This window comes from Mobula birostris, chromosome 14 (assembly GCF_030028105.1).
Source record: "Mobula birostris isolate sMobBir1 chromosome 14, sMobBir1.hap1, whole genome shotgun sequence".
Lineage (NCBI taxonomy): Eukaryota > Metazoa > Chordata > Chondrichthyes > Myliobatiformes > Myliobatidae > Mobula > Mobula birostris.
Genome location: NC_092383.1, coordinates 95334970 through 95351985, shown reverse-complemented (window position 1 = coordinate 95351985; position 17016 = coordinate 95334970). Strand labels below are relative to the sequence as shown.

At 54.4% G+C, this 17016-nt stretch overlaps 1 protein-coding gene across 1 annotated transcript; it reads left to right on the top strand.

The window, feature by feature from the left end:
- The first annotated feature begins 212 nt into the window (after window positions 1-212).
- LOC140209417 (uncharacterized) lies at window positions 213-15345 on the top strand. Its single transcript, XM_072277664.1, has 3 exons — window positions 213-362; window positions 545-665; window positions 762-15345. Exons 1-3 carry the CDS (start codon window positions 213-215, stop codon window positions 3107-3109), a joined length of 2619 nt encoding a protein of 872 aa, XP_072133765.1. The 3' UTR covers window positions 3110-15345.
- The last annotated feature ends 1671 nt before the right edge of the window (window positions 15346-17016 follow it).

Here is a 17016-nt window from a genome sequence, read left to right as displayed (position 1 = left end):
GTGCAGTCGGATCGGAGACCCCATCACCGGGTGGAATCGGATCAGAGACCCCCATCATCGGGTACAGTCAGATCAGAGACCCCCATCACCGGGTGCTGTTGAATCAGAGACCATGTGACCGGGTACAGTCAAAGCAGAGACATCGTTAACTGGTACAGTCATATCAGAGACCCTGTCACCAGGTGCAGACAGATCAGAGACACTGTCACCAGATGCAGTCGAATCAGAGACCCTGTGACCGGATACAGTTGGAGCAGAGACACCGTCACCGGGTGCAGTCGGATCAGAGACCCTGTGACCGGGTACAGTTGGAGCAGAGACACTGTCACCAGGTGCAGTTGGATCAGAGACCCTGTGACCAGGTACAGTCAGATCTGAGACCCCGTCACCGTGTGCGGTCGGATCAGTGACCCCGTCACCGGGTGCAGTCAGATCAGAGAACCCCATCACCAGGTGCAGTCGGATTAGAGACCCCGTCACCGGGTGCAGTCGGAGCACAGACCCCGTCACCGGGTACAATCGTATCAGAGACCCCCATCACCAGGTACGGTCGGAGCAGAGACCCCGTCACCAGGTGCAGTTGGAACAGAGACCCCGTCACCGGGTACAGACAGATCAGAGATCTCGTCACCGGGTGCAATCGGAGCGGAAACCCCCATCATCAGGTACAATCAGACCAGAGACCCTGTCACCAGGTGCAGTCGGATCAGAGATCCCGTCACCAGGTGCGTTCGGATGAGAGGCTCCATCACCGGGTACAGTCGGATCAGAGAAACCCATCACTGGGTGCAGTCGGAGCAGGGCCCCCATCATCGAGTACAATCGGACCAGAGACCCCGTCATCAGGTGCAGTCAGAGCAGAGACCCCGTCACCGGGTGCAGTCTAATCAGAGACCCCGTCACCGGATGCAGTCGGATCAGAGACCCTGTGACTGGGTACAGTTGGAGCAGAGGCACCGTCACCAGGTGCAGTCGAATCAGTGACCCTGTGACCGGGTACAGTCAGATCAGAGACCCCGTCACTGGGTGCAATCGGACCAGAGACCCCATCACCGGGTGCAGTCGAATCAGAGACCCCGTCACTGGGTGCAGTCGAAGCAGAGACCCTGTGACTGGGTACAGTTGGAGCAGAGACACCGTCACTGGGTGCAGTCGGATCAGAGACCCTGTGACCGGATACAGTTGGAGCAGAGACACCGTCACTGGGTGCAGTCAAATCAGTGACCCTGTGACCGGGTACAGTCAGATCAGAGACCCCGTCACTAGGTGCAATCGGACCAGAGACCCCATCACCGGGTGCAGTCGAATCAGAGACCCCGTCACCGGGTGCAGTCGAAGCAGAGACCCTGTGACCGGGTACAGTTGGAGCAGAGACACCGTCACTGGGTGCAGTCGGATCAGAGACCCTCTGACCGGATACAGTTGGAGCAGAGACACTGTCACCGGGTGCAGTCAAATCAGTGACCCTGTGACCGGGTACAGTCAGATCAGAGACCCCGTCACTGGGTGCAATCGGACCAGAGACCCCATCACCGGGTGCAGTCGAATCAGAGACCCTGTGACCGGGTACAGTCAGATCAGAGACCCCGTCACCGGGTGCAGTCAGCTCAGAGACCCCGTCACCGGGTGCAGTCGAATCAGAGAGCCCATCACCGGGTGCAGTCTAATTAGAGACCCCGTCACCGGATGCAGTCGAAGCAGAGACCCTGTGACTGGGTACAGTTGGAGCAGAGACACCGTCACTGGGTGCAGTCGGATCAGAGACCCTGTGACCGGATACAGTTGGAGCAGAGACCCTGTCACCGGGTGCAGTCGGATCAGAGACCCCATCACCGGGTGCAGTCGGATCAGAGACTCCGTCACCGGGTGCAGTCGAATCAGAGACCCTGTGACCGGATACAGTCAAAGCAGAGACATCTTCAATGGGTACAGTCAGATCAGAGACCCCGTCATTGGGTGCAGTCGAATCAGAGACCCTGTCACCAGAAGCAGTCGAGTCAGAGACCCTGTGACCGGATACAGTTGGAGCAGAGACACCGTCACCGGGTGCAGTCGGATCAGAGACCCCATCACCGGGTGCAGTCGGATCAGACACCCTGTGACTGGATACAGTCAGATCAGAGACCCTGTCACCGGGTGCAGTCGGATCAGAGACCCCATCACCGGGTGCAGTCGGATCAGAGACCCCGTCACCGGGTGCAGTCGAATCAGAGACCCTGTCACCGGATGCAGTCGAATCAGAGACCCTGTGACTGGGTACAGTTGGAGCAGAGACACTGTCACCGGGTGCAGTCGGATCAGAGACCCTGTGACCGGATACAGTTGGAGCAGAGACACCGTCACCGAGTGCAGTCGAATCAGAGACCCTGTGACCGGGTACAGTTGGAGCAGAGACACCGTCACCAGGTGCAGTTGGATCAGAGGCCCTGTGACCGGGTACAGTTGGAGTAGAGACACCATCACCAGGTGCAGTCGAATCAGAGACCCTGTGACCGGGTACAGTCAGATCAGAGACCCCGTCACCATGTGCAGTCGGATCAGTGACCCCGTCACCGAGTGCAGTCGAATCAGAGACCCTGTGACTGGGTACAGTTGGAGCAGAGACACCGTCACCAGGTGCAGTTGGATCAGAGGCCCTGTGACCGGGTACAGTTGGAGCAGAGACACCATCACCAGGTGCAGTCGAATCAGAGACCCTGTGACCGGGTACAGTCAGATCAGAGACCCCGTCACCGTGTGCAGTCGGATCAGTGACCCCGTCACCGGGTGCAGTCAGATCAGGGAACCCCATCACTGGGTGCAGTCGGAGCAGAGACCCCCATCATCGGGTGCAATCGCACCAGAGACCCTGTCACCGGGTACAGTTGGAGCAGAGTCACTCTCGCCAGGTACAATCGGATCAGAGACCCCATCACCAGGTGCAGTTGGATCAGAGACCCCGTCACCGGGTGCAGTCGGAGCACAGACCCCGTCACCGGGTACAATCGTATCAGAGACCCCCATCACCGGGTACGGTCGGAGCAGAGACCCTGTCACCGGGTATAGTCAGATCAGAGACCCCGTCATCAGGTGCAGTCGGAGCAGAGACCCCGTCACTGCTGCAATCTGATCAGAGACCGTGTCACTAGGTACAGTCTGATCATAGACACCGTCACCAGGTACAGTCGGATCAGCGACCCCCGTCACCGGGTGCAGTCAGATCGGAGACCCCGTCACCGGGTACAATCGGATCAGAGACCCCCATCATCGGGTACAGTCAGATCAGAGACCCCCAACACCGGGTACGGTCGGAGCAGAGAGCCCGTCACCAGGTGCAGTCGGATCAGAGACTCCGTCACCAGGTGCAGTCGAATCAGAGACACCTTCACCGGGTACAGTCAGATCAGAGATACCATCACCGGGTGCAGTCGGATCAGACACCCTGTGACCGGATACAGTTGGAGCAGAGACACCGACACCGGGTGCAGTCGGATCAGAGACCCTGTGACCGGGTACAGTCAGATCAGAGACCCCGTCACCGGGTGAAGTCGGATCAGAGACCCAATCACCGGGTCCAGTCGAATCAGAGACCCTGTCACTGGATGCAGTCAAATCAGAGACCCTGTGACCAGGTACAGTTGGAGCAGAGACACTGTCAGCGGGTGCAGTCGGATCAGAGACACTGTGACGGGATACAGTTAGAGCAGAGACACCGTCACCGGGTGCAGTCGGATCAGAGACCCTGTGACCGGGTACAGTTGGAGCAGAGACACCGTCACCAGGTGCAGTTGGATCAGAGACCCTGTGACCGGGTACAGTTGGAGTAGAGACACTGTCACCAGGTGCAGTCGAATCAGAGACCCTGTGACTGGGTACAGTCAGATCAGAGACCCCGTCGCTGGGTGCAGTTGGATCAGAGACACCATCACCGGGTGCAGTCGAATCAGAGACCCCGTCACCGGGTACAATCGTATCAGAGACCCTGTCACCGGGTACAGTTGGAGCAGAGTCACCGTCGCCAGGTACAATCGGATCAGAGACACCGTCATCAGGTGCAGTCGGATCAGAGACCCCATCACCAGGTGCAGTTGGATCAGAGACCCCGTCACCGGGTGCAGTCGGAGCACGAACCCCGTCACCGGGTGCAGTCGGAGCAGAGACCCCGTCGCTGCGTGCAATCTGATCAGAGACCGTGTCACTAGGTATAGTCTGATCAGAGACACCGTCACCAGGTACAGTCGGATCAGCGACCCCCGTTACCGGGAGCAGTCAGTTCGGAGACCCCATCACCGGGTACAATCAGATCAGAGACCCCCATCATCGGGTACAGTCAGATCAGAGACCCCCAACACCGGGTACGGTCGGAGCAGAGACCCCGTCACCAGGTGCAATCGGATCAGAGACCCCGTCACCGGGTGCAGTCGAATCCGAGACACCTTCACCGGGTACAGTCAGATCAGAGACACTGTCACCGGGTGCCGTTGGATCAGACACCCTGTGACCGGATACAGTTGGAGCAGAGACACCGTCACCGGGTGCAGTCGAATCAGAGACCCTGTGACCGGGTACAGTTGGAGCAGAGACACCGACACCGGGTGCAGTCGGATCAGAGACCCCGTCACCGGGTATAGTCAGATCAGAGACCCCGTCATCAGGTGCAGTCAAATCAGAGACCCCATCACCAGGTGCAGTAGGATCAGAGACCCCGTCACCGGGTGCAGTCGGAGCACAGACCCTGTCACCGGGTACAATCGTATCAGAGACCCCCATCATCGGGTACGGTCAGAGCAGAGACCCCGTCACCAGGTACGGTCAGATCAGAGACCCCGTCATCACGTACAGTCAGATCAGAGACCCTGTCACTGGGTGCAATCAGATCAGAGACCCCCATCACCGGGTGCAGTCGAGCAGAGACCCGTCACCTGGTACAGTTGGAGCAGACACCCTGTCACCAGGTACAGTCAGATCAGAGACCCCGTCATCGGGTGCAATCGGAGCAGAGACCCCCATCGTCGGGTACAATCGGACCAGAGACCCCCATCACCAGGTGCAGTCGGATCAGAGACCCCGTCACTGGGTGCAATCGGATCAGAGACCCCCATCATCGGGTACAGTCAGATCAGAGACCCCCATCACCGGCTGTAGTTGAGCAGAGACCCGTCACCCGGTACAGTTGGAGCAGACACCCTGTCACCGGGTACAGTCGAATCAGAGACACCTTCACCGGGTACAGTCAGATCAGAGACACCGTCACCGGGTGCAGTCGGATCAGACACCCTGTGACCGGATGCAGTTGGAGCAGAGACACCATCATCAGGTGCAGTCGAATCAGAGACCCTGTGACCGGGTACAGTTGGAGCAGAGACACCGACACCGGGTGCAGTCGGATCAGAGACCCTGTGACCGGGTACAGTCAGATCAGAGACCCCGTCACCGGGTGCAGTCGAATCAGAGAACCCCATCATTGGGTACAATCGGACCAGAGACCCTGTCACCGGGTACAATTGGAGCAGAGACCGTGTCACCAGGTGCAGTCGGATCAGAGACCCTGTGACCGGGTACAGTCAGATCAGAGACCCCGTCGCCGGGTGCAATCTGATCAGAGACCGTGTCACTAGGTACAGTCTGATCAGAGACACCATCACCAGGTACAGTCAGATCAGAGACCCCCGTCACCGGGTGCAGTTGGATCGGAGACCCCATCACCGGGTGGAATCGGATCAGAGACCCCCATCATTCGGTACAGTCAGATCAGAGACCCCCATCACCGGGTACGGTCGGAGCAGAGACCCCGTCACCAGGTGCAGTCGGATCAGAGACCCTGTGACCGGGTACAGTCAGATCAGAGACCCCGTCGCCGGGTGCAGTTGGATCAGAGACACCGTCACCGGGTGCAGTCGAATCAGAGACCCTGTGACCGGGTACAGTCAGATCAGAGACCCCGTCACCGTGTGCAGTCGGATCAGTGACCCCGTCACCGGGTGCAGTCGGATCAGAGAACCCCATCACTGGGTGCAGTCGGAGCAGAGACCCCCATCATTGGGTGCAATCGCACCAGAGACCCCGTCACCGCGTGCAATCTGATCAGAGACCGTGTCACTAGGTACAGTCTGATCAGAGATACCGTCACCAGGTACAGTCGGATCAGTGACCCCCGTCACCGGGTGCAGTCGGATCGGAGACCCCGTCACCGGGTACAATCAGATCAGAGACCCCCATCATCGGGTACAGTCAGATCAGAGACCCCCAACACCGGGTATGGTCGGAGCAGAGACCCCGTCACCAGATGCAGTCGGATCAGAGACCCCGTCACCGGGTGCATTCAAATCAGAGACACCTTCACCAGGTACAGTCAGATCAGAGACACCGTCACTGGGTGCAGTCGGATCAGAGACCCCGTCCCGTCACCGGGTGCAGTCGAATCAGAGACCCCATCACCGGGTGCAGTCAAATCAGAGACCCTGTGACCGGATACAGTTGGAGCAGAGACACTGTCACCGGGTGCAGTAGGATCAGAGACCCTGTGACCGGATACAGTTGGAGCAGAGACACTGTCACCGGGTGCAGTCGAATCAGAGACCCTGTGACCGGGTACAGTCAGTTCAGAGACCCTGTCACCGGGTGCAGTTGGATCAGAGACACCGTCACAGGGTACAGTCGAATCAGAGACCCTGTGACCGGGTACAGTCAGATCAGAGACCCCGTCACCGGGTGCAATCGGACCAGAGACCCCATTACCGGGTACTTTTGGAGCAGAGACACCGTCACCAGGTGCAGTCGGATCAGAGACCCCGTTACCCGGTGCAGTTGAATCAGAGACCCTGTGACCGGGTACAGTTGGTGCACAGACACCATCACCGGGTGCAGTCGGATCAGAGACACTGTCACCGGGTACAGTTAGAGCAGAGACCCCGTCACCAGGTGCAATCGGAGCAGAGACCCCGTCACCGGGTACATTTGGAGCAGAGACACCATCACCGGGTACAGTCAGATCAGAGACCCCGTCATCAGGTGCGGTCGGACTAGAGACCCCATCATCAGGTGCACTCGGAGCAGAGACCCCGTCACCGGGTGCAATCAGATCAGAGACCATCATCGGGTACAGTCAGATCAGAGACTCCGTCACCGGGTGCAATCAGATCAGAGACACCGTCACTGGGTGCAGTCGGATCAGAGACCCCGTCCCGTCACTGGGTGCAGTCGAATCAGAGACCCCATCACTGGGTGCAGTCAAATCAGAGACCCTGTGACCGGATACAGTTGGAGCAGAGACACTGTCACCGGGTGCAGTAGGATCAGAGACCCTGTGACCGGATACAGTTGGAGCAGAGACACTGTCACCGGGTGCAGTCGAATCAGAGACCCTGTGACCGGGTACAGTCAGTTCAGAGACCCTGTCACCGGGTGCAGTTGGATCAGAGACACCGTCACAGGGTACAGTCGAATCAGAGACCCTGTGACCGGGTACAGTCAGATCAGAGACCCCGTCACCGGGTGCAATCGGACCAGAGACCCCATTACCGGGTACTTTTGGAGCAGAGACACCGTCACCAGGTGCAATCGGAGCAGAGACCCCGTCACCGGGTACTTTTGGAGCAGAGACACCATCACCAGGTGCAGTCGGATCAGAGACCCCGTTACCCGGTGCAGTTGAATCAGAGACCCTGTGACCGGGTACAGTTGGTGCACAGACACCATCACCGGGTGCAGTCGGATCAGAGACACTGTCACCGGGTACAGTTGGAGCAGAGACCCCGTCACCAGGTGCAATCGGAGCAGAGACCCCGTCACCGGGTACATTTGGAGCAGAGACACCATCACCGGGTACAGTCAGATCAGAGACCCCGTCATCAGGTGCGGTCGGACTAGAGACCCCATCATCAGGTGCACTCGGAGCAGAGACCCCGTCACCGGGTGCAATCAGATCAGAGACCATCATCGGGTACAGTCAGATCAGAGACTCCGTCACCGGGTGCAATCAGAGCAGAGACCCCCATCGTCGGGTACAGTCAGATCAGAGACTCCCATCACCGGATGCAGTCGAGCAGAGACCCGTCACTTGGTACAGTTGGAGCAGACACCCTGTCACTGGGTACAGTCAGATCAGAGACTCCGTCACCGGGTGCAATCGGAGCAGAGACCCCCATCATCGGGTACAATCGGACCAGAGACCCCGTCACCGGGTACTTTTGGAGCAGAGACACCGATACCCGGTGCAATCAGAGCAGAGACCCCCATCATCAGGTACAATTGTATCAGAGACCCCCAACACCGGGTACGGTCAGAGCAGAGACCCCGTCACCAGGTGCAGTCGGATCGGAGACCCCATCACTGGGTGCGATCGGATCAGAGACCCCCATCATCGGGTACAGTCAGATCAGAGATCCCCATCACCGGGTGTAGTTGAGCAGAGACCCGTCACCCGGTACAGTTGGAGCAGACACCTTGTCACCGGGTACAGTCAGATCAGAGACCCCGTCACCGGGTGCAATCGGAGCAGAGACCCCCATCGTCGGGTACAATCGGACCAGAGACCCCCATCACCGGGTGCAGTCGGATCAGAGACCCCATCACTGGGTGCAATCGGATCAGAGACACCATCATCGGGTACAGTCGGATCAGAGACCCCCATCACCGGGTACAATTGGACCAGAGAGCCCGTCACCGGGTACTGTTGGAGCAGAGACACCATCACCAGGTGCAATCGGAGCAGAGACCCTGTCACCGGGTGCAGTCGAATCAGAGACCCCCATCACCGGGTACGGTCGGAGCAGAGACCCCGTCACCAGGTACAGTCAGATCAGAGACCCCCGTCATCAGGTGCAGTCGGAGCAGAGACCCCATCACCGGGTGCAGTCGGAGTAGATACCCCATCACTGAGTGCAATCGGAGCAGAAACCCCCATCATCAGGTACAATCGGACCAGAGACCCCCATCACCGGGTGCAGTCGGATCAGAGACCCCGTCACTGGGTGCAATCAGATCAGAGACACCATCATCGGGTACAGTCAGATCAGAGACCCCCATCACCGGGTACAATTGGACCAGAGGGCCCGTCACCGGGTACTGTTGGAGCAGAGACACCATCACCAGGTGCAATCGGAGCAGAGACCCTGTCACCGGGTGCAGTCGAATCAGAGACCCTGTGACCGGTTACAGTTGGTGCAGAGACACCATCACCGGGTGCAGTCGGATCAGAGACCCTGTCACCGGGTACAGTTGGAGCAGAGACACCGTCGCCAGGTGCAGTAGGATCAGAGACCCTGACACCAGGTGCAGTCGGAGCACAGACCCTGTCACCGGGTACAATCGTATCAGAGACCCCCATCACCGGGTACGGTCAGAGCAGAGACCCCGTCACCAGGTACAGTCAGATCAGAGACCCCCGTCATCAGGTGCAGTCGGAGCAGAGACCCCATCACCGGGTGCAATCGGAGCAGAGACCCCCATCGTCGGGTACAATCGGACCAGAGACCCCCGTCACCGGGTGCAGTCGGATCAGAGACCCCGTCACTGGGTGCAATCGGATCAGAGACCCCCATCATTGGGTACAGTCAGATCAGAGACCCCCATCACCGGGTACAATCGGACCAGAGAGCCCATCACCGGGTACTGTTGGAGCAGAGACACCATCACCAGGTGCAATCGGAGCAGAGACCCTGTCACCGGGTGCAGTCGAATCAGAGACCCTGTGACCGGGTACAGTTGGTGCAGAGACACCATCACCGGGTGCAGTCGGATCAGAGACCCTGTCACCGGGTACAGTTGGAGCAGAGACACCATCACCAGGTGCAGTCGAATCAGAGACCCTGTGACCGGGTACAGTTGGTGCAGAGACACCATGACCGGGTGCAGTCAGATTATAGACCCTGTCACTGGGTACAGTTGGAGCAGAGACACCGTCGCCAGGTACAATCGGATCAGAGACCCCATCACCAGGTGCAGTAGGATCAGAGACCCCGTCACCGGGTGCAGTCAGAGCACAGACCCTGTCACCGGGTACAATCTTATCAGAGACCCCCGTCATCAGGTGCAGTCGGAGCAGAGACCCCATCACCGGGTGCAGGCAGAGTAGAGACCCCATCACTGAGTGCAATCGGAGCAGAAACCCCCATCATCAGGTACAATCGGACCAGAGACCCCGTCACCGGGTGCAGTTGGATCAGAGACCTTCCATCACCAGGTGCAGTCAGATCAGAGGCTTCGTTACCGGGTGCAGTCAGATCAGAGACCCTCATCACTGGGTGCAGTCGGAGCAGAGACCCGTCACCCGGTACAGTTGGAGCAGACACCCTGTCACCGGGTACAGTCAGATCAGAGACCCCGTCACCGGGTGCAATCGGAGCAGAGACCCCCATCGTCGGGTACAATCGGACCAGAGACCCCCATCACCGGGTGCAGTCGGATCAGAGACCCCATCACTGGGTGCAATCAGATCAGAGACCCCCATCATCGGGTACAGTCAGATCAGAGACCCTCATCACCGGGTGTAGTTGAGCAGAGACCCGTCACCCGGTACAGTTGGAGCAGACACCCTGTCACCGGGTACAGTCAGATCAGAGACCCCGTCACCGGGTGCAATCGGAGCAGAGACCCTCATCGTCGGGTACAATCGGACCAGAGACCCCGTCACCGGGTACTTTTGGAGCAGAGACACCGTCACCAGGTGCAATCGGAGCAGAGACCCCGTCACCGGGTGCAGTCGAATCAGAAACCCTGTGACCAGGTACAGTTGGAGCAGAGACATCGTCACCGGGTGCAGTCAAATCAAAGACCCCGTCACCGGGTGCAGTCGGATCAGAATCTGTGACCAGATACAGTTGGAGCAGAGACACCGTCACTGGGTGCAGTCGAATCAGAGACCCTGTGACCGGGTACAGTCAGATCAGAGACCCCGTCACCGGGTGCAGTCGGATCAGAGACACCGTCACCGGGTGCAATTTGAGCAAAGACCCCCACCACTACAATCAGAGCAGAAACTCCGTCACCAGGTGCAGACGAATCAGAGACCCTGTGACTGGGTACAGTTGGTGCAGAGACACCATGACCGGGTGTAGTCAGATTAGAGACCCTGTCACCGGGTACAGTTGGAGCAGAGACACCGTCGCCAGGTACAATCGGATCAGGGACCCCATCACCAGGTGCAGTAGGATCAGAGACCCCGTCACCGGGTGCAGTCGGAGCACAGACCCTGTCACCGGGTACAATCTTATCAGAGACCCCCATCACCGGGTACGGTCAGAGCAGAGACCCCGTCACCAGGTACAGTCAGATCAGAGACCCCCGTCATCAGGTGCAGTCGGAGCAGAGACCCCATCACCGGGTGCTGTCAGAGTAGAGACCCCATCACTGAGTGCAATCGGAGCAGAAACCCCCATCATCAGGTACAATCGGACCAGAGACCCCGTCACCAGGTGCAGTTGGATCAGAGACCTTCCATCACCAGGTGCAGTCAGATCAGAGGCTTCGTTACCGGGTGCAGTCGGATCAGAGAACCCCATCACCGGGTGCAGTCAGATCAGAGAACCCCATCACTGGGTGCAGTCGGAGCAGAGACCCGTCACCCGGTACAGTTGGAGCAGACACCCTGTCACCGGGTACAGTCAGATCAGAGACCCCGTCACCGGGTGCAATCGGAGCAGAGACCCCCATCATCGGGTACAATCGGACCAGAGACCCCGTCACCGGGTACTTTTGGAGCAGAGACACCGTCACCAGGTGCAATCGGAGCAGAGACCCCGTCACCGAGTGCAGTCGAATCAGAGACCCTGTGACCGGGTACAGTTGGAGCAGAGACACCGTCACCGGGTGCAGTCAAATCGGAGACCCTGTGACCGGGTACAGTCAGATCAGAGACCCCATCACAGTGTGCAATCAGATCAGAGACCCCGTCACCGGGTGCAGTCGGATCAGAGACACCGTCACCGTGTGCAATTTGAGCAAAGACCCCCACCACTACAATCAGAGCAGAAACTCCGTCGCTAGGTGCAATCGAATCAGAGACCCCGTCACCACGTAGAGTCGGATCAGAGACCCCCATCACCAAGTGCAATTTGAGCAGAGACCCCGTCCCCAGGTGCAATCGGAGCAGTGACCCTGTCACCGGGTGCAATCAGATCAGAGACCCCCGTCACCATATACATTCAGATCAGAGACCTTGTCACTAGGTGCAGTCGGATCAGAGACCCCCATCACCGGGTGCAATCGGAGCACAGACCCTGTCACCATATACATTCAGAGCAGAGACCCCTGTCACTGTGTTCAATCGATTCAGAGACCCTGTCACCGGGTACAGTCGGACCAGAGACCCCGTCATCGGGTGCCATCGGAGGAGAGACTCCGTCACTGAGTACAATCAGATCAGGGACACCGTCACTGGGTGCAGTCGGAGCCAGTACACACACACACACACACACACACACACACACACGCCACGAACAATTAACCCACCAACCTGTTCTTCTTTGGGGTGTTGGAGGAAAGTCAGACACTGACAGGAGAACGCAAAAAGAACACAAGACCACAGCCGAGTAAGGACGGAGTAGTGAGCCCATTTTGGATCAGTATAAAACTCTCTGGTTAGACCATTACTTGGGAGTATTACATTAGTTCTGGTCAGCTCATTACCAGAAGGATCTGGGGCTTCAGAGAGGTGCTGGTGAGGTTCACCAGGATGTGCCTGGATTAGACGGTATGAGCTATCGGGAGAGTTTGGACGAACTGGGGTTGTTAACTCTGGAGTATCGGAAGCTGAAGAGAAATATGTATCCACCCCTTTGTCAGTCAGTGAAGCCTATGGATCCCTTTGTCAGTCCGATGAAGCCTATGGATCCCTTTGTCAGTCTGGTGAAGCCTATGGACCCCATTTCAGTCCATGAAGCCTATGGATCCCTTTGTCAGTCCGCTGAAGCCTATGGATCCCTTTGTCAGTCTGGTGAAGACTATGGATCCCTTTGTCAGTCAGTGAAGCCTATGGACCCTTTTGTCAGTCCGGTGAAGCCTATGGACCCCTTTGTCAGTTCAGTGAAGCCTATGGACTCCTTTGTCAGTACGATGAAGCTTATGGACTCCTTTGTTAGTCTGGTGAAGCGTATGGACTCCTTTGTCAGTCCGATGAAACTTATGGACCCTTTGTCAGTCCGATGAAGCCTATGGACTCTTTTGTCAGTCCAGTGAAGCCAATGGATCCCTTTGTCAGTACGATGAAGCTTATGGACCCTTTGTCAGTCCGGTGAAGCCAATGAATCCCTTTGTCAGAATAATAATATAAAATATAAGTATATCAGAATATCAGTATAAAATAAAATACCTACGACTACAAAAGAAAGCAATTATATTGAGTCATAGTTATCAAAATAGTTTAAAAAACAAATTTGTGATCTAGTAATATATGTTATTCTTCATTAACACATTAAATAACAAGTTTATACAATTTAAAATTAAATTTTATTTTTAAAGACATGTCCGTGTGAAGGCTGTTGTTGCTTAGCTTGAATAGAACATTCAACTTTGGGGTGGTGTTTCACAAAGCAACACACACGTCCTGTTGGATGTCCAATCGATCTTGATTATTTGTTTTAATGGTTACACATTGATAATCCTGATTCACAAATGGACCCACTGGAATGTATCCATGAACCCCAGGTTAAGAACCCCTGTCAAAGAGGTTAACAAAATTAGGAGATTCATTGATAGGGTAGATAGAGTTTTTATACCAAGCTGGAAATGTCAAATACTAGAGAGCATAGAGACTATAAGGCATAGGAGCAGAATTAGGCCACTTGGCCAATCAAGTCTGCACCACCATTCCATCATGGCTGACTTATTATCCCTCTCAACTCCATTCTCCTGCCTTCTCCCTACTAATCAAGACCTCAGTGTCAACCTCCACTTTAAGTATACCCAATGTTTTAGCCTCCACAGCCATCTGTGGCAACAAGTTCCACACATTCACCACCCTCTGGATAAAGAAATTCTGCCTCATCTCTGTTCTTAATGGACATACCTCTCCTCTGAGGCTGTGCCCTCTGGTCCTAGACTCTCCCGCCGTAGGGAACATCCTCTCCATATCCGTTCTATCTAGGACTTCCATTATTCAATAAGATTCCATGAGATCCCTCTTCATTTTTCTAAATTCCACCCCTTGTTGAACTTGGATTGGTGGCTGCCTTTGGTCACAGGTCAGTGCTAGAACACAGATTTGTCAAGTTAATCTCTTCCTGAGGATGTCAAAAACTGTTTTCAAAATCCAGTTTGCTGTTTCCAAAAGTTCTTGTTCCAAACGTTCCAAGAATTTACACAAGCAAATACTTTACATGTCCCCATGGCAGAGGTTTAGAAACAGACTTTCCTGTTCCTTCATGAAAAGGAAGCCCATTCTGAAATGTCACCAGTTCTTCAGCTGACAAATGTCTTATAAAGCCTCAGCATTATATCCTTGCTCTTAAATTCTAGTCCTCTCAGAATAAATGCTAACACTTCATTTGCCTACCTTACCAACAACCCAACCTGCAAATTAACCCTTTAGGAAATCCTGCGTGAGGACTCCCAAGTCCCTTTGCACCTCTGATTTTTGAATTTTCTCCCCATTTAGAAAATAGTCTACACTTTTATTCCTTCAAGCAAAATGCGTGACCATCACTTCCCTACATTTCTTTGCTCGTCCTCCCAATCTGACCAATTCTCTCTGCAGGCTCCCTGCTTCTTCAATACTGCATGCTCCTCCACCTATCTTTGTATCATCTGCGAAATTGTCCCTATGGTCCTGAGATCACCTACTTCATCTCATACAATGGGTGCATTGAAATTTAACACTTGTATTCCTGGACATATCACCCTTTTCCATTGTGTCCCCATGTTGTGCTTCAACTCATCCCACTGACTGCAATTTTGTCCTATCATCTGCCAGTCCTTCCTCACAGTCTCACTGCATCGACCTGTATTCCAGACCAGCATCTTCAGCCAACCTCTTCTGTTCCCATCCCTCTCCCCAACAGCTGGAACAAACCGACCCGCAAGGATATTGGTCCCACACTCTCCTTATTTAGTCACCAAGTATGGATGGGGTCAAGGAGAGAGAAGGGTGTCCTGGTAAACTTGGCCTTGGGGCTGGCAAAGATAGCTATCCATAGTGCACAGCAGAGCCCGGCAATGTCCTTACCTGGGTAACCTTGGAGACGGAATGCACCGCGTTCATTGGTACCATGGAGGTGTTTCAGAAATGTTGGGCACAGCAGGGGATAAATGTCATCCAAGAGTGGGATGAGACTGTTTTAATTTAGCTTGTATTAATCACTGCATTGTCTCTGTTCTGTTGTATTACTGTAGAATTGTAAGTTTGCAATAAACATATTTTTATAATAAAAATGACGTACGCCAGTCTGCACAGACGCCCGTACCCCAGAGACATTCACCGGATTAAGAAGTTATATTCAGCAAGTACCAGAGCTGCCTTGGCCAGAAAATGAAAAATTGTCCAAGTGAATGTTTTTAAATTTTGAATGAGCATGTTTGAAAGTCCTGTAGGTCTAATGAAAGTTAAGTGATTTAACCTGTGTTGAAGCAGGTCCAATATCTACCATCACACACAAAAAATGCTAGTGAACGCAGCAGGCCAGGCAGCATCTCTAGGAAGAGGTACAGTCGACGTTTCGAGCCGAGACCCTTCGTCAGGACGAACTGAAAGAAGAGCTAGTAAGAGATTTAAAAGTGGGAGGGGGAGGGGGAGATCCAAAACGATAGGAGAAGACAGGAGGGGGAGGGATGGAGCTAAGAGCTGGACAGGTGATTGGCAAAAGGGATACAAGGCTGGAGAAGGGAGCGGATCATGGGAGGGGAGACCTAGGGAGAAAGAAAGAGGGGGAGCCCAGAGGATGGGCAAGGAGTTATAGTGAGAGGGACAGAGGGAGAAAAAGGAGAGAGAGAAAAAAAAGCGAAAAAATCATCATCATAAATAAATAAGGGATGGGGTACGAAGGGGAGGTGAGGCATTAACGGAGTTAGAGAAGTCAATGTTCATGCCATCAGGTTGGAGGCTACCCAGACGGAATGTCAGGTGTTGTTCCTCCAACCTGAGTGTGGCTTCATCTTGACAGTAGAGGAGGCCGTGGATAGACATATCAGAATGGGAATGGGACGTGGAATTAAAATGTGTGGCCGCTGGGAGATCCTGCTTTCTCTGGCGGACAGAGCCAATATCTACCACATGGTGGCAGCAAACATCATGCTCGGCTTCCTGTTTTTGACCATCGATAATGGTTTATTACTCACAGGTTATTTATCACTGGCTTTTGTCGTGAAATTTGTTTTTTTGTGGCATTAGTACAGTGCAATACATAATGAAAAACTATAAATTATAATAAATATTTAACAGTAAATTAAATAGGTACAAGTATAAAGATAAATGCATATGAGTAAATTAAATAAGTTATACAAAAAATAGTGAGGGAGTTTTCATGGGTTCAATGTCCATTCAGAAATCTGATGGTAGAGGGAAGAAGCTGATCCTAAGACGTGTGTGCCTTCAGATTCCTGTACCTCTTCCCTGATGGTTGCAGTGTGAAGTATGCATGTTTTGAGGACCTGAGTTAGAGGGGAAGATTAAATAGGTGAGGACTTTTTCCCCAGAACGGTCAGAGATTGAGGGAGATTTGATAGAGGTATACAAAATTATGAGGAGTATAGATAGGGTAAATTCAAGCAGGCTTTTCCGACAGAGGTTGGGTGAGACTAGACCTACTCTCAGTTCTAGACAAGAACTAGAACTAGATCATAGGTTAAGGGTGAAAGGTGAAACGATGTAGGGGAATGTGGAAGGAATTTACTTGCTCAGAAGGTGGTGTGAGTGTGGATCATGCTGACTGTGCAAGTGCTGGATGTGGGGTCAATTTCAATATTTAAGAGAAGCTTAGATAGGTACATGCATGGTAGGGGAATGGAAGGCTCTAGTCTGGGTGCAGGTCGATGGGAGCAGGCAGATTAAATGGTTTGGCACAGACTAAATGAGCCAAAGGGCCTGTTTCTATGTAATATAGTAAT

Coding starts and splice junctions, on each gene's coding strand:
- LOC140209417 (XM_072277664.1), top strand. CDS start 213: ATGCAGTCGAATCAGAGACCCTGTGACCGGATACAGTTGGAGCAGAGA. Junction 363..544: donor ATCAGAGACCCTGTGACCAG/GTACAGTCAGAT, acceptor CCCCATCACCAG/GTACGGTCGGAGCAGAGACC. Junction 666..761: donor GCGGAAACCCCCATCATCAG/GTACAATCAGAC, acceptor CACCGGGTACAG/TCGGATCAGAGAAACCCATC.